Below are 25096 nucleotides of genomic sequence, written 5' to 3' on the forward strand. Positions count from 1 at the left end.
TTTCTTATGTTGTATATGGCTTTTCTAATACTCTGGTTTAAATTATTTTAACTGTGTTCATCTGCTGGTAGCTTACGTAGAAGTTTTTCTGCCAAACAAGTTTGGAAAGTTTCTCAGTATTTCACCATCTGTTTGTGTATACATTTTATTCAGTGTCTGGCAGGTGGTTTAAACTTCATTGTGTTCCATGTGGTTAACAGAAGACTAACTTAGTTTCACTGAAAGAGGGCAAGGAGTATAATATTCAAAGTTTTCTTGCTCTCATGTTCTTGTACTGATATATATACAAAGTGCATTGTAACAGGACGTTTCAGCTATTTCTTATTTTTCTGTTCTTTTTATATATTCTGCACCATGTTCTTTAAACACCTTTTTGCTGGAGGAATTCAGTGATTGTTTTTGTACATTATTAAGAAAGATGACAAAAACCTTGCTTTAGGAACAATGGCTTTCATTATAAAGGAGCTTCCTTTAACACTCATTCTTGAATGTTATGGAGACATTCAAGATCAGGCTGGATGGGGCTCTGAGCAACCTGATGTAGCTGTAGGTATCCCTGTTCATTGCAGGGGAGTTGGAACTCACTGACCTTTAAAGATCCCTTCCAACTCAAATGATTCAGTGGTTCTATGATTTTGTTTTTTTTAAATATATTTTTGGTCACTGGTAGTTGGACTTGAAATCTATGTTCTGCAGATTCCTGCAGTTCCATTGCAGCAATATTTATAAGATGATTTTAAAGTATCTAGTAGCTTTCCAAGGTAGCCTTTCTAGACAAACTTTGTCACAAAGGTGGACATTTTATTTTATGACAAAGATAGGCATTAAAACAGCTACTAGTTGTACAGTGTAAAGCCTTCCCTGTATTTGTAGAAGTAATGCATTCTGCTGTGTCAAACTTTTGGTTTGATAAAAGATACACTACATTAAATAATATTAACATTAAATGGTAATACTTCGGTTGCTCCAAAAGCAATGCCTCTGATTTATTTCCACGCAAAATGAAACAGTGCTCACACCCACTGTTTGGTCTCCATAAGCATTCAGCAAAACTTGATGACTGTCAATGAGTGCCAGGTTTTTGGCATGGAGGAATTCAGTGATGCACCTTCACTTCATACACACCTCCATGTCAGTGGCATTTTGTCAGACTGCCCATCTGCTGCCGTCTGTCACACAGCAACAACATGTAATGAAAGACTGGTGGAAAAATTCAGCCTCTACTGCCATACCACCAACATCCACCTCTGACATCCTGGACCAACATAATAAAAGAGACAGTGTTACTTTCTGAGCAGTACTTGTAATGTTCAGTATTATGCAAGCGAGACTTGCATTCCAGTAGAAGTATCGAAGATAGGATACCTAGAGATACTCACTGGAATTTGACACGACAGATTTTTAATGTTTAAATTAGTTCATTCTATGAATTTCAGCAGACTGTTAACATAGATTTAGAATCTGGAATGGCTTGATGAATCAGGACTTAGATAAATTTTCCATGTTTGCATGCTGGCTTATGAAGCTACATAAACACCTTTAATAGTCCATATAATACAGTAACATACTCAATAATTAATTATACTAGAAGTTTTGACTAAGAGCAGTAGAAAAATATTAGGGGAAAAAATAAAGAGAAAAATCACTTATGGGAAAAATAATATTAAAAAAAAAAAAAAAAGAAAAAAAAAGAAAAAAGATCCCAGTAATTAAATTAGTTGTTTATTTAAGTATGGATCATTTAACTTCTCAGTGGTCAGGAAAATATCCACATTACCTTTCCAAAAGAACATTCCCATCCTTTTCTAAGTTACTTTGAATTGCTCTTGGCAAATATAAAAACTTTTACAAAATCTGTTTTGCAGATGTGGAATACACCATTTAAAAAGTTAAGTTTAAAATCATGTATGTGGAGCCAATTTCACAGAAGTTTTCTTTGAAAATAAATTTATGAATTGAAAAAATTTGTGACTGTGCATATTATTCAGTATATGAAAATTGGCTGTGATGAAATAAGTGTTACCTGTTGATGGAATGGTTTAAAAAAAATATTTCCACGTATGTTGCTTCACTAAACGACAAACTTTTGTTGTACATTTTGAAGAAGGGAAATGGACAGGGACTAAGAAACTCATTCAGGAAATGTTCTCCTTTTGTTTTCAATGGAATTCAAAAATAACTTGGTTATAGCTATCAACAGATAAATATTATTGTTATACTTCTCCTAATGCTGCAACATAGTGTACATGTACAGTGCTACTATTTCAGCCTACTGTTATTTTAGGCTTAAAGAAATAATAAGAGGTTTTTTAGACCCTTTGGTGTCTCCTAGCATCTATCCACTTTAATCCAGTGGTAATTTATTTTATTAGTATTAATATTAATATTGAATTGGACCCGAGATAGAGTAGGAAGTGAAAACAGGACTTAGATAATGCTATCTCAGTTATTATTTTGTGTCTGACGATAAAAAAAAAAAAAGAAAAAAAAAAAAAAACAACAAGAAAAAAACAACTATAATGACAAAAAAGCTACTAGCACAGAATCATTCCAAATCCTTGTTGTCTCTGAATTCCTTGCTGTCTTGAATTCACTATGGTAGAGCATAGTGAACTGAGTGTCGAAAGCAGAAGGGGAAAGAAAATACAGAAGCAGTGTTAGTTATCATTTTTTTGCCATATTGCCACTTTAAAGACATGCTCCCTAAAGATAAATTATTTGGATTTCTGAGCTTCATTTCTTGCATATGTCTATTCTTCTGGCTAGAACTGGAGGAGTTAAATTCTGAGAAGGATTAGATGTCGTGAGGGAAAGGGACTGGAAAAAGACTGAAATAAGTTTCAAGAGTAAACAGTACAGAGGGGCAAAGCATCAAAGTGCCTGTTGAAAGACAGGATGCTGAGATCGTTATTGACAGAGCATGGAGAGTAACAGAGGAATGTCAGAACTAATTAGTGTACGTCATACTCAGACTATGCAATGCAGCAGTGAAAGTGTCTCTTTGGAGTCCTGGTCCATCACTAGTTTTAGAGAAAATATGAAACGTGTAGTGTAGACACTTGGTGTTGTAATTGGTGGTGGTACAGTCAGATACTGGGGGCAGATTGATTCACGTGGTAAGAAGAAATTTTGTTAATTGTATTATGAGATATTTTTCATTATGATGTTCAGTTTTTAAATAAAACTAAAATATTGGAATATTTAGAAATATTTCTGTAAAGAATAAAAGCATTTAAATGATTTGACTTTAAAGAAGATACAAAAGAGTCTTAGCTCAAAAGCTAAAGGCTCTTTCTGGAAGTTATTGATATGTATTGATAAATAATATCTAGATTATTTCTCTAAAAAGATTTCTTTTAGTTTCATAGTTAGATCCAGCAGCATCAGGGCAGCAATAAACACATTTAATGTGGAGATATTAAACATTTTATAGGCTGTGTGGGCATTTCTAACAGGGCATGTAATTCAGATGTGGAGGAGTGTGACCAACAGTCTGCAGTGGAAGCAGCAGTTCAAGCAGCTTATGTTTTTCTTCTGACTTGCTGGTACTGCTTTTGATTTAGGGATCAATTTTTATTTTATTTTATGTGTCATACATTATGTATGGGAGAGAACTGTAGAAGTGTTACTTCATTTTTTCTTATCAGGTGAAAGATGAAATGAATAAAGTTTGAACGTACTTTATGGCTTTTTGTCAAAACCTCAGTAACTTTAGGTTGGTTATTGAGCCCTAAAAGGTGGAGGACTGAACAGTTTAAAAGAAAAAAAAGTGTTTCGATAACAGGAGGAAAGAATTAGTATGATGAGGGATTATCAGAGGATGGATATGGAATTTAAACTGAGATGCTTGTGAGGAATCTCAAAGCAACTAATAAGGAGACACAGGCATTAAACTTCCCCGTGTGTAACCAGGTTATTCGGTAAACCATCTGAAAAGTGAGAATGCTAACTCAGGAAGTAGCTGAGAGTTACCTTCCAGCAGGAGTTAGAAGAGGAGAGGAGCTGGAGGTACAGCTGAGATTTTCAAAGGAACGGATGGAGAAAGGAGGAAGAGGAACTGGAAAAATAAATAGGTTTGGAGTAAATATGTCAGTGGGATAAAGAGTGTGGGTGCCTGTTGAAAGACGGAACACTGAGATAATTGTTGATAAAGCATGGAGAGGAAAAGAGAAATCTCGGGATTGTGTAATGGTAAAGGATGGAAAGAACCTCTAAAGATCATGTAATCCTACCCTTCTGCTCAAAGCTAGTTCAACCATAATTAAAGGAAGGATCACCTAGCATGGCTATGCCAAGTCGGGTTTTTAGTACCTCCAAGAATGGCAACTTGTTCCATACAGCAGTACAGGTTTCTGTATGTGACCCTTCAAAATGAATTTCAATGCAGTGTTTCCTTAAAGCAAAAAAACAACAACAAAAAAAACAAACAAAAAAAACAACCGGCACAAAACAAACAAAAGCTTCAAACAAAACACGGCACACTTAAATATCTTATGCTAAAGCCCCAGATAAAACAATAAAATGATGCTTTGCAGATATCAGATTTGGAAACTTTAAAGTGAGAATGATCTTGACTTTATTACGAACAACAGGAGATTGATTCTATTTCAGGTTTTTGATGCCTGATTCCTGTCACTGAAAGTGCAATTATAAATAACTCCATATTTCTGTCTGATTTTCTTGTCTGTTTTATCCTAGAATTACGGATTTCAGCTTTGTAGCCTGTCTTGCAGCTCTGATGGAAGCTGCTAATATTGTGCCACATTGTCTTGTCTTGTTCTGGAAAAATGGCTGCCTTGTTAAAGTGGTATTTAGTTTGCTAGAGACCAGTGTTGGATCACGGGCAATGTTTGTATAGTCTAAACAAATGAGTTGTCCTGTGAACTTAGTGATTTCTTTCTTTCTAAATTAATGTTCTTACTTCTTTTGCCAAATGCTGAAACTCTTCTCTGCATTAGATGCCAGAAGAGTTTTGAATTTTTATCTGGAAAGAACTCTTTGTATTAAATGGACAGAAAACATTTGTATCTAAGACAGTTTAAAGAGTCCACCTGTATCTCAGTGTTTTAGTTCTCTCTTATTTGGATGTTTTTATGTATCTAAGAAACACAGAAGATCCAGGCAGATATTCTTCTTCCATTAAGAAGAAAAAGGATGTATTTTGTTAGTAATGTGAGAAATGCTCAACTTAAAAAAAAAAAAAAAAAGTATCATATAAATAAGTATTTGAAGAATGGTTTTACTTCAGAAATGAAGACATACAGGATAAGTAGAACGGATCTACAATAATATTGCAGTTAATAATTAAATTGCCTTTTAAAAGTAAAGGAAAGCCTGAAGAATAAGCACGCAGTCTGCAATACTACAGGTTTAAAGGAGGTTTGTCAGTTGTTGCTATGCCAAAGCAACTAAAACAGTCTATTCACTAAATGATTTCTATAAGTATATATGCCTGATTCCTGAAGTCTTCATTCTTGTGAAGGATTTTGAATACTTTTTTCTTCCAGATTTCAAGTAACGTTACAGATTATGTAATATTTTTGTTTTAACCTTTGCTCATTTCTCCAGTAGGAAATGATTTTATGTATTCATTGTTAGAATTGAATTGTTAGCATAGCATAATTCAGTTGGAAGGGACTTCAGAATCCAACTGCCTGCCTTAAGTTAGTTATTCATGGATAAAAGCAGTTGAAATATATATTCCAACAAGAAGGGTGCATTTCAGTAAATTTCTTGTAATATATTGTGAGCTTTTATTTCTTCACTATTATTTGATTTTTCCCATAAAAATATTCTACAACTCTTTCTGCCATATTTTCTCTGTTTATGAATTAGAAGAACTGACATTTAAAAGACATAGTTTTATTTATTTGATTGATGGAAGAGGAATGCCATAGTTAGAAGGGTAGATGGTGTTTTACCACATTAATTATTTCAGTGATAAAATGAGCACTTGAATCTCAGCAGTTTACAAATGATCTTGCATAAGGTGGCTGAGACAAAGATTTTCAGGGCCATACATATTTGAACTAAAAAAGAAAAAAAAAAAAGCTTCTAGAAAACAAAAAATGGCATCATCATTCATCAAAGTATGCAACTGAGAGTAGTAATTGGTTTCAGAGTTTGGGAAAGAAGATTTTTTTTTTTGACCCTCATGTGTATAAGTGAATATGATGTATTTTATTTGGAAAGGTGTCTTACCTTGTAGTTTCATGACTGCCAAGCCATACTTTAAATGCTACTTTGCCATTATGACTTTCATTTCAATAATATTATATGGTATTTGTACTGAATAAAATGGTTAGGTAATAAAAATTATCACGTCATATCCAGTTTCTTCATCTAAAACAAATTCTTATTTTAATTTCTTTGCAGAACTGTGAGAACATGGGATATTAACAATGAGAAGAAGCACAAAAGTGTATTTAAACCACGATCAGCTCAAGGCAAACGTGTCATTCCTACAACTTGCACATACAGCAGAGATGGTAAACTTATTGCAGCTGGCTGTCAAGATGGCTCCATCCAGATCTGGGATAGGAATATGAGTGTAAGTCATGTATATACAATAATAATACTAAACTCTAATGTGTGTAGTACTTAATATTGCAGCTGATGAAAATAATATTGGTATTTTTTCTTCCTCCTGAAAACTAAATAATTCAATGGTAATATTTCCCAGCTCTTTACAACACACTTTTCAGTGTGCTGATATTCAACAATGAGGAAACTCTTGGCTGTCTGTTTTAGAAAAATGATAAACATTGATCACGCGTTCCTGTGTGACCTGACCTAGGTATTCCTGCACTAGATGATCTTTCGAGGTCACTTCCAAACCCTAACATTCTGTGATTCTGTGATTTGCACATTTAAAATATTATTCAGTTACGATACAATGCCTTCAGAAAAAAGAAAAACTATTATTTTTATGTAATTAATATGTATATATATGCTTCTATATTTTATGTGAGATGTTGGGATACACTAGGCAGTAATTCATAAATCTTCATACTGAAATCAGTTATTCATTCAGATGATAGGCAGAGGAGACTATCATCCAAGTGCATGAAGACAAGGATAGCACTGTGTATTAAATACCCTATGTTATATGTTGTCCAAAGTGTGAATTCATTACAAAGGGAAATTTGAGCAATTTATGAAATTGAAGTGTGATCATAAGGTGTCAAAATTGGAACTATTTCCAATTCTGTAGCTGTGAAAAATTATGAAATATACTCCATTCGTAATTTCTTCTTTTTATAGGTGTATGCATTCTTTGCATACATAACTCTTACTGCTGGTTTAAAACAGTTTGGAACTTGAGAACAATCACTGCTCTTTGTTGCTTTGTGCAGTTACAAACCAGTCTACTCCCAAACATTTAATTTTAGAATGTGGAGCACAAATTCACCAATCTGAACTTTATTACTTTTTAAATTCTTCAGTAAATACCACCTGTATGTCCATCTTACCTAAGGAACTCATGTCCACTCCCTTTGATTTCAGTGGGAAAATGCATACTTATGGCATGCATAGGAGGAGAAAATGAAATTATGGTAAAGTTATTTGAAAGGCCAAGTAAGAATGTGGAGAAATTCTGTGACAGGAATAAGGAAAGGAAAAAAACCCTTAGAATCAAACTGGCATCATAAATCTTTGAAAATTGTACAGTTGCAAAAGAATGGTTTTAGAGAAATAATATTGGAGTAATACAAGTTACATTAATCTGTTCAAATTCACCTTTCAAAACATTTAATTTTAAAACACCAACCAGACTATTTAGGGAAGCTTTCAAAAAAGGTTGAATGAAATTTGATTGTTGGTGGCGAAGGGAAATGTATAGATGTAAGGAAAAGAAAGTCTGTTGATCATATTCAAAGTACAGTCTGTATTTTTGGATTGTCATCTATTTTTATTTCTGTTTTTATTTCCACTATAAACCCAGTAAAACTTCCTAATGGCATGAAGCTTGAGAATTCATCCTAAGTGTAAACTTGTTCTAGCAGAATAATAAATTTTTCAGAGACTGGCTTTCATCACCTGTGTATGTTGTTTATTTTAACATATACAGTATTGAAATATTAAGCTTTCTGGTGTAGTTTTAACAATAGTGGTCTTGGTAGTCTGCTTTTTCATGTGCTTTTCCTTTTGAACTTTAGTGTGTCTATAATGTGACATATTGCAATCCTGATTGAGTGCAGTTTAAGGTGATTATGAATAATTTAAAGACATATCCTGTGCATCTTGTGCAATTTCCAACGGGTGACCTCTCTGTGCCAGTGCAAGACTAAGGCGATTTCCTAGTGGAAACGAAGTTGATAGTGTTCTTGAATTTGTGTTTTTAAAGCTTAAAAGATTTTTTGCCTTCACTTTTCTTGGTGTCACTAAGAAATGTGCTAGACTTTCATGCAAAGGAGCCGTGTAAAGTGTTCTTTTTTTAAGCAGAATTCTTATCTAAAGCAGTTGATATCCACTGGGAATCTCTGTGTATAGTTAACATTGGACATTTTTGGAACATACCTTATTGAAAAAATGATTTAAATAGACAGGTCTTCATTTTACATTACTGGTAGGGAAAGAGAAGGGAAATAAGAGGTGAAAAAAAAGAAAGAGGAGTATGTGTTCAAACTGGGATTTACAAAGAACCCCTGCAGAGGAATAATGAGAGCACTTATTAGCCTGATAGGATGCTGAGATGCTCACAAAGGTGCACATGAAAATGTTCACTTATGAGAAAGTGGTGCACTTTTGGGGGTACAAGCCCTATAGAAGATGCAGGAAAATAGGTGAAGCTGTGACTTATTGAGAATTAGGATTAAACTGCTTGAGAAAATACATAGCATATATGCTAACTAGATTTTTTTTAAAGAAAGTTTTAATTATCATTTGATTCTGTTGAAAGCAGAGTAGAACTCTGTAAGGTTTTGCCATGCTACGTTACCAGCCCTGTTTCAAGTCAAAATTTAAACTTTATTTGTGTTTAACTTCAGAAGACTCAATGGAGTCTCTATCAAAAATCATTAGTGTTTCAAAGCAGTTTCAATATTTGCTATAATTTCTTATCCTTGTTCAGTTAGAAATGAGCTGGTGTTATTATTTTAGCTTACAAATCTGGCACATTTGCATCAAAAAGAAGGGTAGATTTCAGGGGCATGTTTCAAGTTTTATTTAGCTTTGTTCACTGTACTGTCATACCAGAGCTGATACAACGAAGACCTGTTTTGACTCTTTGAATTTGTTTTCACCTTTAGGCACAAATACAAAGAACATTTCAGTACTGCTGTTGAAAACCCATACCGCTGTTCCTTCATGTGATGGTAACAGCAGAAACTAAATCCAGAAGGTGTTCTTACCAGATGTTGTAACACCATAAGTGCAACCCGTACTGTCTGTTATGTTGGTGTCTGTAGAGGAAGTTTCTACACAAACTTAATTCTGTTGTTAGTTGACTACTCCAGCTATATTCCTTAATATGTTGAAAAGGGTAAGAACTCGTACAGCACAGAGACAAATTCGCACAGAAGGAAGTTCCTTTCTGCCACAGTGAAAACATAAAGCGTATGCTTTCCCACGGGAGAAGGATAATGAAAACAACAGTACTGACAGCAAAAATGGCTATCTCTGCTGGTAGCAAGCTGTTCTAGTGGTTTACAAAGCCCATGCATGTATATAAGCTGATAGAAGCTGCATGACAAAACTCTCAGAAATTTTTTTTTTTGCCACTTTACCCATAGTTTCTGGCTTCTGGTTGTCAGTTTATTATCTCCTCCAGACCTGGCTTGATAACTTTACAGGAATCCTGCTGATATGTGGTAGCATCTTAGGAATACTTAATCAGCTGAAACATTGGCAGGAGAAGTGTTTGCATGATGCAAACTGACTTAGAGTATTGAGCTGGATTTGGATTGTAGTTACTGTTCGTAAACCGTGGAGCACTGCAGTTAAAATAAATTTTATAAGTGTCTTTCCCATCACCAATGTGACATCGTTTATATTTACTTCTCTGTGCAGAATTCAATCTGGAATAATGTGGTTAAATAATCATTTCAATTTTTTTTTAGTTAATTTCAATAAGGACACGAGAACTTATGTTTGTTTTCAGTCATTACTTTGTTTTCTTTTTTTCTGAGCCAGCTACAACCCTATAGATATTTGCCAATTGTTAAATTTTGTTGCAGTGTTTGGAGCAGGACTTTAGTGTAGCATCAGTTTTCTTTCATAGTTCTGACTAATAGCACACACCATGAGCATTTCATTCAGTTTTCCGCTTCCACCATTTTCCTGGTGCAATTCCAAATCTCCCAGCTGTATGTAGTGAGAGTAAAAATGATTCTTGAGGAACAGTATTTTTTAGTGTGTGTGTCTTCAATGCACTGACATTGTTAACTTGCTAATGCTGAATTTAGCCAAATGTATTCCAGCTCTGCCTTGCCTTTCTCCAAACTTCCTCAGCGTGATCATGATCCATTATAATCACCTGCCTCTGAGGGTTTTTTCATTTTATCATAAATCTGTATTATTTTCTCATGATGTTATTTAGCCAGTGCATGGTTTTTCTTTAAGGTTCACGTCCATGTGCGTTTACAGTGCACATTAGCAGAACTATCTGTCAACTTGTTTGAAATATTATGAACACTGTCAACTTGGCTTAAAATAACAGCTTCAAAGGACATAAAAAATAACTTCCTCCAAACTTCCAATGAGTAGTGGAAACAATAGTGTGAAATAGTCAATCATATCATAACACAGTAGAACACTCTTAATTTAAATGTTCTGAGACATTGAGAAGTGTCTGGCAAATAGGGAGGACTGGAGAACATTAGTGGTAAAAATAAGATAGAACCTGAAAATAGTTGATTTACAGTGCAGTGCAGTAAAATCACTTGATTTACCTGCAGTTCAGATAGGTTCAGATTCATCTTGCTTATACTTTCCTATTCAGAGTTTTCTGCAAGACCAGTAGAAATATATATTGCTGAAAAAGCAGGTCCATGGAGTGAGTCTGTGAGTCTTTGGTATCAAGTACAAAGAGTGTCTTGCAGTCAAGAAACTTCAGTGCCCCATTCTTCCTATGTAGAAGTATGGAATATCTCATTCATATGGGCATTTAGAGATTGAAGACATTTTTAAAATACTGTTAGTATATCTGATGGACAGGTTAAAAATGTATTGTGATTTAAAATGAATTGAAATTTCATTAAAGTCATCAATGAAAAAGCTGTCCTCATTTTCTTCGCTGAATGCAAAAGGTTTGAGATGCTTTCCACTGACCCAAATAGGATTTACTGGGTAGTGGAAGACTGAAGTTCTTTTTTAGTTCTAGTCTTTCAAATCACCTGATGAAGCTACCTATAATGTCATTTTTCCCTCCTGCTTGTCCTGATTTCATTATGCTCTGGATTGCATAAATATCATCTCAGAACTTGAAAGCTCGAATTCTGTTTTTTAGTTTCATGCTTCATGTATTTTATGGCAATATTGTTGTAGCCATGATACAAAAATATTGGTAAGGATATCAGGGCGGCAGTCTATCAGGAATGAAGTCTTCAGTAACCTAACATACAACCTGTACAATCTTCTCTGTTTTTGTTGTTCTTGCTTTTTTTATCCGTATGAACTTTTTAGAAACATTGAGTAATTTGCATTAGCTCTGAGACATTTAGTGGTTGTACTTTTAAGTATTCAGAAGACAACTCTGAGAAATCAGTAATAGGTTTGTCTTTTTAAAGGCAAGTCTGAACGTGAAGGTTACAGTGTTCTATAATTTTCAATTTTTACTGCAGCTAGTGTTTAATTTCTTCCTTTTTATCTTTCAATTTTGTAACTTTCTTATTTCATAAAAGCCTTAGCACTGTGCTTTTCTCCATTCTAGTTAAGCTATTTCCTGCTTCAAGCAGGGGTCTGCAACTAGTGAACTATTCCTTTGCCTCTGTTTTCCTTTTCCTGGTTTTAAAACCTTAGTTTGATTTGGAATTTCTAAAATAATTTATTTATTTTTGTTCACTTTTAAGCTAGTTATTTAATGCTCAAAGTGATTCTATAGAACTTAAAATGCACAGTAATAAATGAAATTCAACACTGTACTAATAGGCTGCCCAAATAATTATCCGCCAAAGTCGTGTGATCAAGTGCTATTCTTAATAACCAGCTTTCCACACACAGTAGAACCACCTGATCAACAAAAAATAAAGGGAGAAAAAGTGGAGTGTTGCAGTGTGTCTGAAGTTAAGCAGATGTAAGCTCTGCACCTTTTTTAATTACCAATAGTCATGTTAAAAGCATTTTCGAAATAATTGCATGATTTATAAATGGAAGATAAATACATTTCTATATTTAGCAATTGCTTGCTTTGAAATGGTTTTAGTAACGCTTAGTTTTGTAGCAGGCAGTAACTGCAGAGAACTTTTAAGTTAGGGTTTTTAAAATAATGGAGCCTTTTGAAGAAATGCTGTTCAACTAAAAGTGCAGATGTAGGTAACAGATCATGTGAGATACTTTTTGGGTACTTATGGCGATCCTTTTGTTTTGGATTGGGAATTTGGATTTTTTTTTTTTTCTAAGCTTTATTTTGCTTTTCTTGATGAATTTTACAGCTCATGTTTCCAGACAGAGTAATGAAGGCTAGTAGTAAGGTCTGAGACTTGCTGTAAATATTTTCTCCGTTAATTGGAAAATCCTTTGAGGGGATTTATGCCCTTGCTTTGCATCATTGCACAGTTGCAGAGTGCTTTTCTCTTACAGTGACAGAGGCATAGCTCTCAATACTAAACTCTTGAAATGCACGTCTGGTATACATCTAGTAAAAAGCTTTATTACTGTGCTTATACTTATTCAGTTACAGTTTCTCTTAGCCAGAGATTGTAATGCGTCTTTGGCATCTGATGGTTTACATCATTCCAGGATTATGCTCTTTTCACACCAGCTAGAATTTATTCACCATAGACTATTCACTTTTCTACTTAGATGTTTTGTTTTGGTTTTGCTGACCTATAATTTTTACGTTTATAGCAGGTCTTCCACAACATTAGAAATATCTCAGTGAAATGGAATATTTAATAAAAACAAAGAGACAATTCTTAGATTTGTTAAAAATTAGTATTGCAGCAAAACATCAGGCAAATCTTCCAGTTTCCCTCAGCTGTTTAACGGGTTTCATGCTTTGAAGAGGGTAGTCTGGCTACATCTGGAAATTTCTTGTGTAAATATGAGATGAAAGATATCCAAATATACTATATTTCCCTTTCAAACTTACCTTAAGTTTTCCATATCCATAATATCCCACCCTTTCATTCCATATGTATATGTGCCAGACCTCTGCTCCAGAAACTGGAAATCATGCACAAGCTTGCCAGCAGCAAATATTAACAGATTCATATATTATTCCTTTTTGTATACACCTGGTTTAGTCAGTACATCACTATCTTTACCCTGAAACTAGTTGCAGTAAAGAATCTGACAGTCATATGCTAAGATAAAATGTGTCCTGTTGTATTTCTAAGTGCATTTCTTTCTTATGCAGTAAACAGTTTATAGTTAAGAACTATCTAAATGTTTGCTCAATTGATGAAGGACAATTCTAAATCATAAAGTCTGACAAATCCTAATGAAAAAAACATGAAGGATTCTACTTCAGATTCGTGTGTTGTTAGAGAAGAAAAGGATTATGTCTATCTTATATATACCTATAGGGACAAGATAGCCATGTCACTGAAGCATAGGTGGTCCAAACAAGATGCTATGGAAGTATTTTCTTTCTTGATCATTTTAACCTTAATAAGGTTGTCATTAAGCTACCTGTTAGCCTTCCTGAAACAATAAATTAGGGAGCCTATGAACAGGAAGGGAATCAACTCTTTGAAAGGGTAGATAACAGCAGGACACAGGGAAATGGTTTTAAGTTGAGGGAGGGAAATAAGTCCCATCTGCAAATGCAGGCAATTAGTTCATTTAGAAGATCTATTTTCTTTAATCTTGTTAAAAAGAGCTACATATTCCTGATGAAGAACTGCTTGTGCAGTGCAATATCTTTTAAGCACGAAGGAGTTTAAGACATACATAATATTACGTAGTAAGCCTTACTGGCTTCTTATTGCTTTTTTTTCTTAAGAAACAATAATGACTGCATTTCAAATTATTTCAAACATTCAAATGTTTGGATGCTAAAGCTAAAGACAGCTTTCCACTAACAAAGAATCCTTCAACAATTGTTCCCCATTTCTCTTTGACTATCACCAACTTTAACCTGCTTCTGCATATAGGAAGGACATTAATGCAGTGACTTTCAAGTTCTTCCATTTTATAATGAAGATATGAATCCATCCTACTGTACTCAAAATCTTCACAGACATGTCTGAAGTCGCCCACCATTTTCATGGACTGAAAAGCTCTGTTTGAGTGCTTATAAAATATCTTTTTGGAAGAACATATAAGGTAATAAAGAGGGAGAGATAAAGGTCTCAGAATATAATAAATAAAAAGATGCTGGGCTGCAGGATAGGCCCATTAGCATTATAAATTAGAAGCAGCAGAGTAATTCCTACCTGTCTTCAAGATCTGGGGTGACCTCATTGCAGCCTTTCAATACTTAAATTAGGGAGCCTACAAACAGGAGGGGAGTCAACTCTTTGAAAAGGTAGATAACAGCAGGACAAGGGGAAATGGTTTTAAGCTGATGGAGGGAAGATTGAGGTTGGATGTCAGGGGGAAGTTCTTTACAGAGAGAGTGGTGAGTGCTGGTACAGGCTGCCCAGAGAGGCTGTGGACGCCCCGTCCCTGGAGGTGTTCAAGGCCAGACTGGATGGGGCCCTGGGCAGCCTGGTTGAGTATTGAATGTGGAGGTTGATGGCCCTGCCTGTGGCAGGGGGTTGGAGATTCATGATCCTTGAGGTCCCTTCCAACCCTGGCCATTCTGTGATTCTGTGGTATCTTTCTTTTTACTGGTTAGAGGAATTACTGTATGGATTACATTAATTAAAAAAAAAAAGGATGAATTTAGAACAAGAGTAGGCATTATGGGTACATGATTGGGTTTATTAATTGTGGTGTTATTGTAGTGTTATTGATATTAACCAAAAATTAATAATCTCCAAACACAAACAGAAGAGCCTGCATAAACTAGTTTCTGTTATTTTATAGAATACTGTCCTATCTGCATTTCTTTTCTGTAACTTAATGATAAAAGGATGCTTCATACATGTAAAGGCAAAAAACTAAAAGTACAGAATGCTGTGTGTTATTCTGATCAGAAGTGAGTTCTGGAGTTGTCAGGCTTACCAAGGAAGTGTCTTTTTGGTACAGTAGGACATGCATTTCTCAAGCAAGCTGAACATGTAATTGATCTAGAACCTGATAGGGTTACTAAATTAAGGACATTCTTTTGTGGCTGTGTTTAATAGGAAGCTAGTTTAGTGTCCAAATGTTTCTCATTGTGGTTTATATATAGTATGTCACTATTTCTTGAGGGTTGTGAAAAGCAGGTTTATAATATGAATTTCACAAAAGCAATAAAAAGTATATTTCTGTGCAACTCAGAGTCATTAAGTTTGTTTTATTAGAGCTTAAAATTCCCATTCTTAAAAACACTTACGAAAGTAAAACTATTTCAACTTGATGGAATCGATTTATTTAAGAACAAAAAAGTAGGAAACGTCTCCTATCTGTGAAAGAGATCAGAATCTGTGGTGTGAAGGTTACATGTTATCTGTCTGCATATACTTACTTTATCTCTTGGATTAATTTACGAGCTCTTCACTTTCTTCCAATTTCATACTTGAATGTATTTATTGCAGACTTCATCTCATCAATTTAGAACTTTTGCAAAGTTTTCTTCTTTGCTATATTAAAAAAGATAATCAAACAGTTGTGGAATTGCAATGTTTGTCTATGTAGTTGATCACTAACGAACATTCAATTCTGGACTAAGAAACTCATAGTTTAATGTAGTCTGGTGTTTGTGTGTAATATTTTCATACCTTCAGTTTAGAAAAACTTTATTTATCCAAAAGAACAGGTAGAAGTCATTTGTTTTTTTTTTTTTTTTTTCTTGAGTTACCTAGAACATAGACATGAATTATTTTGAAATATGCTCAGGTACATATCATTAAGAAGTTATAGTTTCAATTCAAAATATTCTCCACTAATATGTTAGGAACTGAGAAATTTGAAAAGATAAATCGTAATGAAACATTGCTTTTGTCTGTTTGAAAACAGTTAATTTCTTTCCTACTTGCTAGTATGGTGCATTTAAGTTGATCACATACCGATGTTTTAGTAGTTGCTAAGCAATGACAGCATTAATTACCAAGGTTGCTTCAGCTTCTCACACTGCCAGTAAGAGGCTTGGATTGGACAGAATCAGGACAGCTGACCCAAAATTACAAGGGGACATCTCATACCACACGACATCATGCTCAGCAGTAAAGCTGAGTGAGTTGGACAAGGGTGCTGCTGCTGCTTAGGCACTGGCTGGGTGTCAGTCAGCTGGTGATAAGCATCACTTTTTTATATTTCTTCTTATTATTAAATTGTCATTATCTCAATCAGCATGTTCTCACACTTAACAATCATCTGTGAAGGAACTAGCAAATGGCTGTGTGATACTGAGCTGCTACTCCGTTAAACCGTAACAGTGTAATATCAGTAATACCAGTGTAATTTATCACTTGAACTAGACAAAGTCTGAGTAAGAACAAATTATTTCCACATGAAGATTGTTTTGTGTCTGTGTCTCTTAAAAGGTGCACTGTTGCGAGGTTACACTTTTAAACATGCTTAAAGAACTGGCCATAATAAACTACAGCCCACTCTCAGTTCATTAACGCTTATTGTAAGTCTAGTTAACTGTAACTAAAGATTTTACGTAGCATTTGTAGAAAATCCATATGTTGTGTTCACATAAATTACAGATGAGAAGATGTGGGAGATCCCTGTATCATCTCTTAGCAACAATTACAAAATTATACAAACGATACAAAAGGCGAAGTATTTTAATATACTTTTTGCAAGACAGCCTTAAGCGTACAAGTTACTTTGAACTGTAGGTATAAATCTCACAACTAAAATCTTAAAGCTTTCTTTATAAATATGTAAAATATCTTATGAGGAAAAAAAAAATTAAAAAGATTTTTGTCACAATCTTCCTAATTCATAAAGTTAGTTTTCAACAGATGTTAATGTTAAACAGTAGAGAAGGTGGTGAAATAGGTTGAGCATTATCCAGCTGTGTTTTCATATATGGCTATAGTGATACTGCACAGACTGAAATCAGATACATCCATGGAACAGCTGTCTTTCTTGTGTAAAATTCTAAATTTCTTATGAGATAGAGAATTAGATTTGGAGTTGGATATGACTACCTATATATAGAGAGAGATATCACACCTTTCTGTGTACATGTGTACACACCATGTCTTTATGTGTCTAGGTGTGCGTGCAAGTTTGTAATAAAGACCCAACTTAATAAATTTTATGAATTTGTATAATCATTCTGATCTCTAGTAACTTGAAGAGAGTACTCAACAAATTATTCAATGTATGTAATTTTAATTTGGGTTCAGTGATGTGTAAGATTTTGAAAAAATGTCTTTATATTTAATTTTTTTCTGTGCACCTGCAAGACTTGACTTCGTGCTCAAAGCTGTTACCTGTATTAAGTGCTAAAACTTAATTTATACTTATTTTTTTGGTGTGATATGTTGAATTAAGGTTGGGATAGGATGGCCAAACTAAAAAGTACTGTGCTAATTCAAAGATAAAATCAAAATATCCTGAAAAAAATCCAGTTCGTTGAATAATCACGGTCAATGTTTTGTATGGACAACAGGAGATCCAGACATGCCAGCCAAATGTCTAATCAGCAGATACCCTAGTAAAAGCCTAGAAATTGCAACATATCGTAGCTCAGTAGCTTGTTTCGTTCTCCTCCCCTGTAGTCCTTCTCAGGTCTGTTCAGGATCTATTCTGGAGAACATTTTGTGGCCAAGAGGTCACTAGAATACGCTGCTGAGATCTTTAGAGTCGCTCAGCTTCAACAGGGCTTGGAAAATCAAAATTACTGCACATACCTTCCTGCCCTCATATTGGGAGAACTGGTTTATACTCAAAACCACCTTCAAGAGCCTGAGTGATTTTTCAGAAACTCTGAGTAAGTAGGGACACCTTTTTTAGTCAGCAGAAAGCATCTCATTGCCATGCATTGCTTTTTCAATTGGCAAAATGTGTATATCCCCTGTTGATTTCATATTCTGTATGTGGAAGCAGGGTGCTAAATAGGATAGGAGTTGAGAGGGATATATGAATGTTTTCTATACTTAAACAGTCCACTGTTGTTCTTTGGCTGTTGCATTGAGATTAGTAGTGTGAGGCAGGGCTCTGTGTGCTGCTGTCTGTCTGTGCATATAAAACAAGTGTTCCTAAACAAATAAAGACGAGTTAGAAAACAAACCCTTTGTTGTCAAGTTCATATGAGGCCTACTCCAAGAAGCAAAATAAAGGCAGTATGCAAACTCAGTTGCCACTCGCATCCCTTTTCTTTATAAATAAGAGTTTCCATGTATGTTATGGAAAGCAGAGAAGTGGTGATTTTGTTGGTTTTAAGTTTATGTGAGAAAAACACAGATGAGATGTGCTTGAAGATTAAGATATGTAATTATTTTTGTTGGCAAAATATATATTTAAGTCACTGGAAAAACACAGCTGTTAAATAAGAGAAAAGGAACTGATAGTGCACCTAAAGTAAAGAAATCCATCAAGGAAATGGATTCAAAAATAGCAAAGAGGGCAAAGAAGTCCAAGTAATAGTACTGCCAGCAAGTTATTGATTGGATTCATTGTAGCACGCTTTCAAGTATGTGACAGAAAGAAGCTGACACATTGTGATGCGTGTAACAACATTTTTCATACGATGAATTATAAGAATAGGTTAAATCTTCCAGAGGAATGTGGAAAGATGTGGTAGCCACAAGCATATGGTAGCCGAGAGATAATAGTATTCAGGAACAGCTTTTCTTTCAACGTACTGAATTTGATTTACCAGTTAAACATTCATAGGGTGATATCAAGATGAACTAGAATGTTCAGCAGATACAGAATAAAGACCTTTTGCTGGAAGATGGTTTAATAACAGGAAAATATTCGTAACCGTGGTTTTAAACAGTGTTTCTCAAAATACACTATATAGAGATAGAAGTTCAGAGACCAAAGGAACGAAATGATGGCAAATAGCCAGCGAAAGTGGAAGAAAGAGAATCAAACACCAGAGGAAACAGTGAAGAATGGAGTGAACATGTTGATGGTGTACAGGAGATTAAAAAAAAAAAAAAAAAAGGATGAATAAGAGAAATATAAAATAGATACTTCTTCAAAGGCTGATGAAAATGATGATGGGATAGCTTTATTGGCTTTGTCAGAGATAAGTCTGTTGAGAGTCAGGAAGGAATTTGGATAAGATTGACAAGAAATGACAATGAAGGAGAAAGTTGTATTATATGAAAAGTTTAAAGTTTGTAAATGATCAGTGGAAAAAAAAACCACTCAGCTATTTGATGAAAAGTGGGTTGTACAAATAAGATTTTTGAGATACGATTTTCACAAACAGCAGTTCACATATCTCGCTACGCTCTGAAGATGCCACTGCTAATGGAGAAGCTGTTAAACACAAGTGTGAAGTATTGTGCTTGAAATGGAACAGGGAGGCTAGGATGAAAAAACCCAGAAGGATTCATTCCTTGTGATAAATTTTAAGGATGCTAATGGTGAGAGAATGATAACGTATGTTTTTCCTCACAGTACATGAAGAAACCTACATAATACTAAAAAAAGAAAGGAAAGCCAATTCTCCCTTCTGTTTACTAATTGCGACTCTGATTACAAATCTTCTATATGGAATAGATGTTAACTAAGCATGTGAGATAAAACAAAGAAATTCCCAAAACTTGCATCCCCCCTCAAATATCAGCCCTCCTCTTGTTGCAACAGATGAGAATGTAATTGATGCAGGACAGCTAAATGCAATTGCCAGTTAGATGTTCTGCTTATTGCAAACAAAGTTAGGTTACCATATTCATAATTGGTTAATTAGGATCGAGAGAAGGGAAGGAGAGTTTTAGATTTTCTGGTGATACATGAAAATGTCACTGAGTTCAAAGATCACAGAGAAGATCAAATCGTATAAGAGTATAATTGCATAAATGCTAAAACCTCAGATTTCACTAGATTTCACCAGTTAATCTTGTTTTGCATCAATATGGTCATTACTGAAACAGCATCCATTTCTACACCATGGAAAGTGGTATTGAAGAGCTGTCAGATAAATTGAAAGCCCTAGGATCATGTTTACAGAGTCTTATGAAAAAGATCAGATTATAGCCTGTAACTACCTACTCAGGGAAAAAAATGGGGAATTCCTGAATTTAGCTGACATATGAATATCTGGTAATTTGTAAGTGATACAATAAATCTGGAAAGTACAGTGAAATTTCTTTTCTGAGTAGTAATTGAGAGCAAAGTGAATAAGCGTTTGTGCATTGATTAGCAGGAATGGACAAACAGGGTAAGGGGAACCTGTCTGTCTTGTCAGTTGTGGTCACAGCTCTGACACTGCATCCCTGTTACAGTCACTTTCAACACAAGCACAAACAGCTTCTCTCAGCTGATACTAACAAGAAGGTTTCGGGTTTGTTGGTGGTTGTGGTGGTGGCTTTTCTTTCCCCCAGCTTAATAGCTTATGCTTTTGTTGCTCTAAAGCTGACTAATGGTAATAGGAATGCTTTTATGCTTTTATTAAAAACCGTAGATTTTGCAATGATTATTGTTAGTGTAAGTTAATTTATATTGCTGAAGTACCTTAGTCTGTTTAAATCAGTTGTTTAAACTTCAGCCATGCATGATTTGCCTTTATGATTGCTTTGCCAAGCTAGTCCTGCTTTCCTGACTCACATTAGAAATCAGGGTGTATCCTGATATCTAGCTTTTTTCATGTGTCCAGCATTCATTGGTGTGAAACAGAGGGAACAGCTTGTAAGCAAGCATGAGAGGCCTCTCTGGGAATGAGCTTCCTTGTTCAGAATACACCTTCCATGTGCTGAAAAAAAAGAATATTGTATGTTGCTAATGGTGCAATTAGTTTGGGGCAGTGTTTTCTTTATTCTAGACAGGATTGTTGTTGCAGAGTTGACTGCCTTTGCAGTAATAATGAGAAAATTTATTAACATTATAGTAAAAGAAGATTACTGTGATGATCCAAAAACATGTTGCAACTTTGCAGATCTCACTTTCTTCAGTACCTAACTTTATTTACTACCTCTGCACTTAAAAATATCCTGAAGACACTAGGAAGCAAGATGGAAGAAAAATTTCTTTGCTGCAACACCACCATTCCATTGAGGAAAGAGAAAAGTGTGGGGAGAGGGCATGCAATCTTGGGAAAGTGTTGGCACACTATGAAATATTATATCCATGAAACAATGTGGGAAGTTCAAACAATTTATTGCTTAAGCCTATTATTGTATTTCTCATAGATGAGGTCTGGATGAGGTGAACAAAATGACTCATTTCTGTCTTCTGCTTTTCATGGAGCTCACAGGGTCTTATTAGTGTTTCCGGTGAGGAACAGTTTGTGCGACACAGAGCTCTAACCATGCATCTCTGTATGTTATTAATTTGTGATGAACACTTTGTGTGTCTTTGCTTCCCATATTGCCCATCATGAGTCTTCCCAGATTTTTTGTTTAAAGGATATTCATTATTGATGCACTGGTCATGTTGTCTTTCTGTCTGTGTTTCAGTCTTTCTTGCTTGCTTTCTTTGTTTCTTTCTGTCTGTCTGTCTTTCTGTCTTCTTGTCTTTTGTCCAGTCCCTCCTCAGTTCCCTTTTGTTTTCTGATTTTCATTCGATCTTTGAGAATTATCAAGTTTAACTGTTATCCTAGGTTTTTTTTACAATCTTACTTTCAAATGCATTCAGCTGCCTCCTTTCTCACATGTGCTTCTGCCTGTCATTTCATGTTGCACACCAGTCCAGCCAGCCATAATTCCTTAACAAAGATATATGTGCTAATATAAAGCTAGAAGGTGTTTGTTTGCATTGCTGGAGGCTTTCAAACAAGTTGCAGAAGACAATTTATTGCTGAAGAATAGAGAGTGGAATATATATATATGTAGCTGAAATAGATTAGCCTTCAAAAAAAGAAATAAGAATTGATGTGTCAAATTTTGTGGTGCACATCAGTAGTACTCAGAAGCAGTGGATATCTCTGCCACAAAAAGAAAGGAGAAATGTGGATATATTTTGCCCTTGTTGTCTTCACATTTTTACCTAGTGTTTCAGTGTTCTCTTTCCCTTCCTGAATCAAACTTATGAAATGTGTACATTAGTTTTGTTTTTTCATGTCTTTCCAGCAAGAAACATTCTGATAATTTTTTTGCTTATGATTTGTTAGCAAGATTAGACGTCTGTTAAATATGTTAAAAGGCCAGAGGCCAAACACATTATTTTCTTTGAAAACTGTAATGAACATTTGCCAGTGTACGTAAAAACTTCGTGTTCAACCTTCTGTCATTTTCAGAGCAACCTTCAATCATTTTAAAATATTTAATTTAGTATTACAATTCAGGGTTATATTCCCTTGCAGAATAATATATGAAAGGCAGGCTTGCAGAGCTCAAAGTTAGGAAAATGGTCTTTTCAGTGGTTAACTGAGTGAATTCATTTTTAAAGACAAAATTGCTGATGCAATCTCACCATCTTTTTTTAGGATGAGACTTGCTTCATGTGAATGCCAAAAGTATGAAAGCTGGAGAGAGTTGAGCTAAATTTGTTCTCTTGATTTCACTTTTTTTTTGTCTAATAAAGAGGCAAATAATGTCTGAGTCTTTGATATCTGTATTGTTACTAATTTAGTTGAAGTGTAGGTACTTCACTGAAAAGACTGCATGTTGAGTGACAAGTTTCAAGTGAGCCATTATTTCCCTGAAGAAACAGTTTCTTTTTGATCAGTGGATTCATAAATTTACCTTTAAAAAAAAAAAAAAAATCAGCACCTTTGACCTGAGACCAGTGAAGTAGGGAGATAAAATACTCCTGAAACATTATGTGATGGGAGGGAGAGAGTACTTTATGTATTTATCTTGTATAAATACATACGTTTACATACTAGTAAGACTCAAAGAAAAAGCTTTGGTTAGTTGCTTTATTTCATACAAGAACTTGCTGTGAAATTGGGCAGCAAAATGAAAAACAGGATGTTATTTTAACATGCATGTGTCAGTGTGACATTGTCACAGGTTGACATATGTTGTGGAGCCTAAACTAAACTTTTTACAATTTATTTGAAATAGCTAAATAGTATTTTGTAATCTTTCTGTCACATTTTAGGTGTGGTTATTAATCATTTATCATGTTTTTGCAAACATCTATGGTATTTCTTAGACAGAAAATACATCATTTTAATTGCTTGTTAATGTTTAACAAACGCTACAGAAAATTTATTTTCTAATAAATAATTCACAGTTTCTCCTCTATGTTACAACATATGTGTAAATTTTTCTCAACTCCACGCAAAAAAATATGTTTCCTGGTACTTATTAACACCTCCAAAAAAGTCTTACAGTTTTTGTAATTGCAATCTGTCCATAGAGTTTTCTCCAGTACATGTGCAATTGGCTAGAAGAGACCCTAATTACAAAACAAGTGCTTTGGTTAAACATAGGCTATTACATTCCATCTGTAAATACTGAAAGAACTGTATGTTTTATATTTGGAGTTCTCCGTTGTTTGTTAAAGTGTCATTTGTGGAATTAATGCCTTATATGTCTTCTCTCAAAACTGAACTAAATCTGCACACCAAATAAGCTTTCCATCATTATTAGTGTCATAACACATAGATTCTCTATGTTTTGGACCAAATTCAGAACAGATATTTGTATGGGTAAACAACATTAATTACTTTACCAGCGTAGGTCTCTTACATACAAAGTAGGACATTGAAGGAGCCTTAGTAAGTTACAGTCAAAAATTAGAAGATAAATAACTGGGGAATCCCAAGGAAACTGAAATCAGTCTCGCTGTGAGTTTACATTGTGTGATCACAGTCTCCATTTTATTCTCTAGTAATGAGTTATCTGTTAATGTGTAGAGTGGATAGTAATCACTAGGCAGCTGCTCAGTATTTTATCCTGTTTCTGTTCAGTGTGTGGTTCTAGGTCTGACATTGCACACTGTTCAAACCCCTCTCTGAAAATATAAACTACTCTGTACTTTGCTGTTGTACTCATCATTGCGGTACATGAAGGATGTCCAGGTTTTCCTGTCTTCGTATCTTGCTTTCTTTCTTTCTGTGAGAGAAATTTATTTATTTATTTACATTATTTATTCCCCATCTTACAGATGGGTGAGAAGGTGAGATATGGTCACCCAGGCAATGTTCAACTCTTGAATATTTCAGTTTAAACCTGTATGAATTAGCTTTATGTTAGGAAAAGATGGCAAAAATGTAATTTCCTGAGTGTTAAAGAAAGATTTAACTGTCACAAATTGGCTTGTTTCTTTTTCTGTCTTTTCCCCTTTCTTCCATTTTCTCTTCATGTCTCTGTTTCCATTTTGATTCCTCCTCATCTCTGCCTTCCTCTTTGGCCCTATTCCCCGTTCACTGCTAAATGCCCATGTGCTTCCAATTTATACCCTCAGAAGTTGTATGCTTTATCCCAGAGGTTTTCTGGGCTCCTTATCCAATCTCAGAATTTCCCCATATACTGAAATACTCTTCATGTCTGCTAGCTTAGTGAATTCTCATTTTCCTTTATGGTGGGCCACTTTCTTGTAGTGTCTCATAACATCTGCTAGGTCCTTTGGACTTCTGTGATGCTGTGCTGTCTCCTTTCTCCATTGGTTATCTCTTTCTGTATTCCTCTCAACAGTGCAGTTCTAACCTGTCCGGGTTCTTCTTTCTTCTTCGTTACTAGTCCAATCTCACTGGACTGCTAGCCACAGTGTAACTTACCCCTGCTATTAGTTTCATGTTTTCTCTGCAGTCAGACCAGACCACTGCCTTCTCTACCTGGGTGCACCATCTTGTCAGTCCATCATTCTGCGTCTACTGTAA

General features: G+C 34.9%; 1 protein-coding gene across 1 annotated transcript in view; it reads left to right on the forward strand.

Annotated features, from left to right (window-relative positions):
• WDR70 (WD repeat domain 70) overlaps positions 1 to 25096 on the forward strand; it is a 143318-nt gene that overhangs the window by 77212 nt on the left and 41010 nt on the right. Inside the window, exon 10 of the mRNA XM_010725350.4 lies at positions 6376 to 6550. Within this exon, the coding sequence (XP_010723652.1) occupies positions 6376 to 6550 (175 nt within the window). The remainder of the gene's footprint in view (positions 1 to 6375; positions 6551 to 25096) is intronic.

The sequence above is a fragment of the Meleagris gallopavo genome, chromosome Z (genome assembly GCF_905368555.1).
Source record: "Meleagris gallopavo chromosome Z, MGAL_WU_HG_1.1, whole genome shotgun sequence".
NCBI lineage: Eukaryota > Metazoa > Chordata > Aves > Galliformes > Phasianidae > Meleagris > Meleagris gallopavo.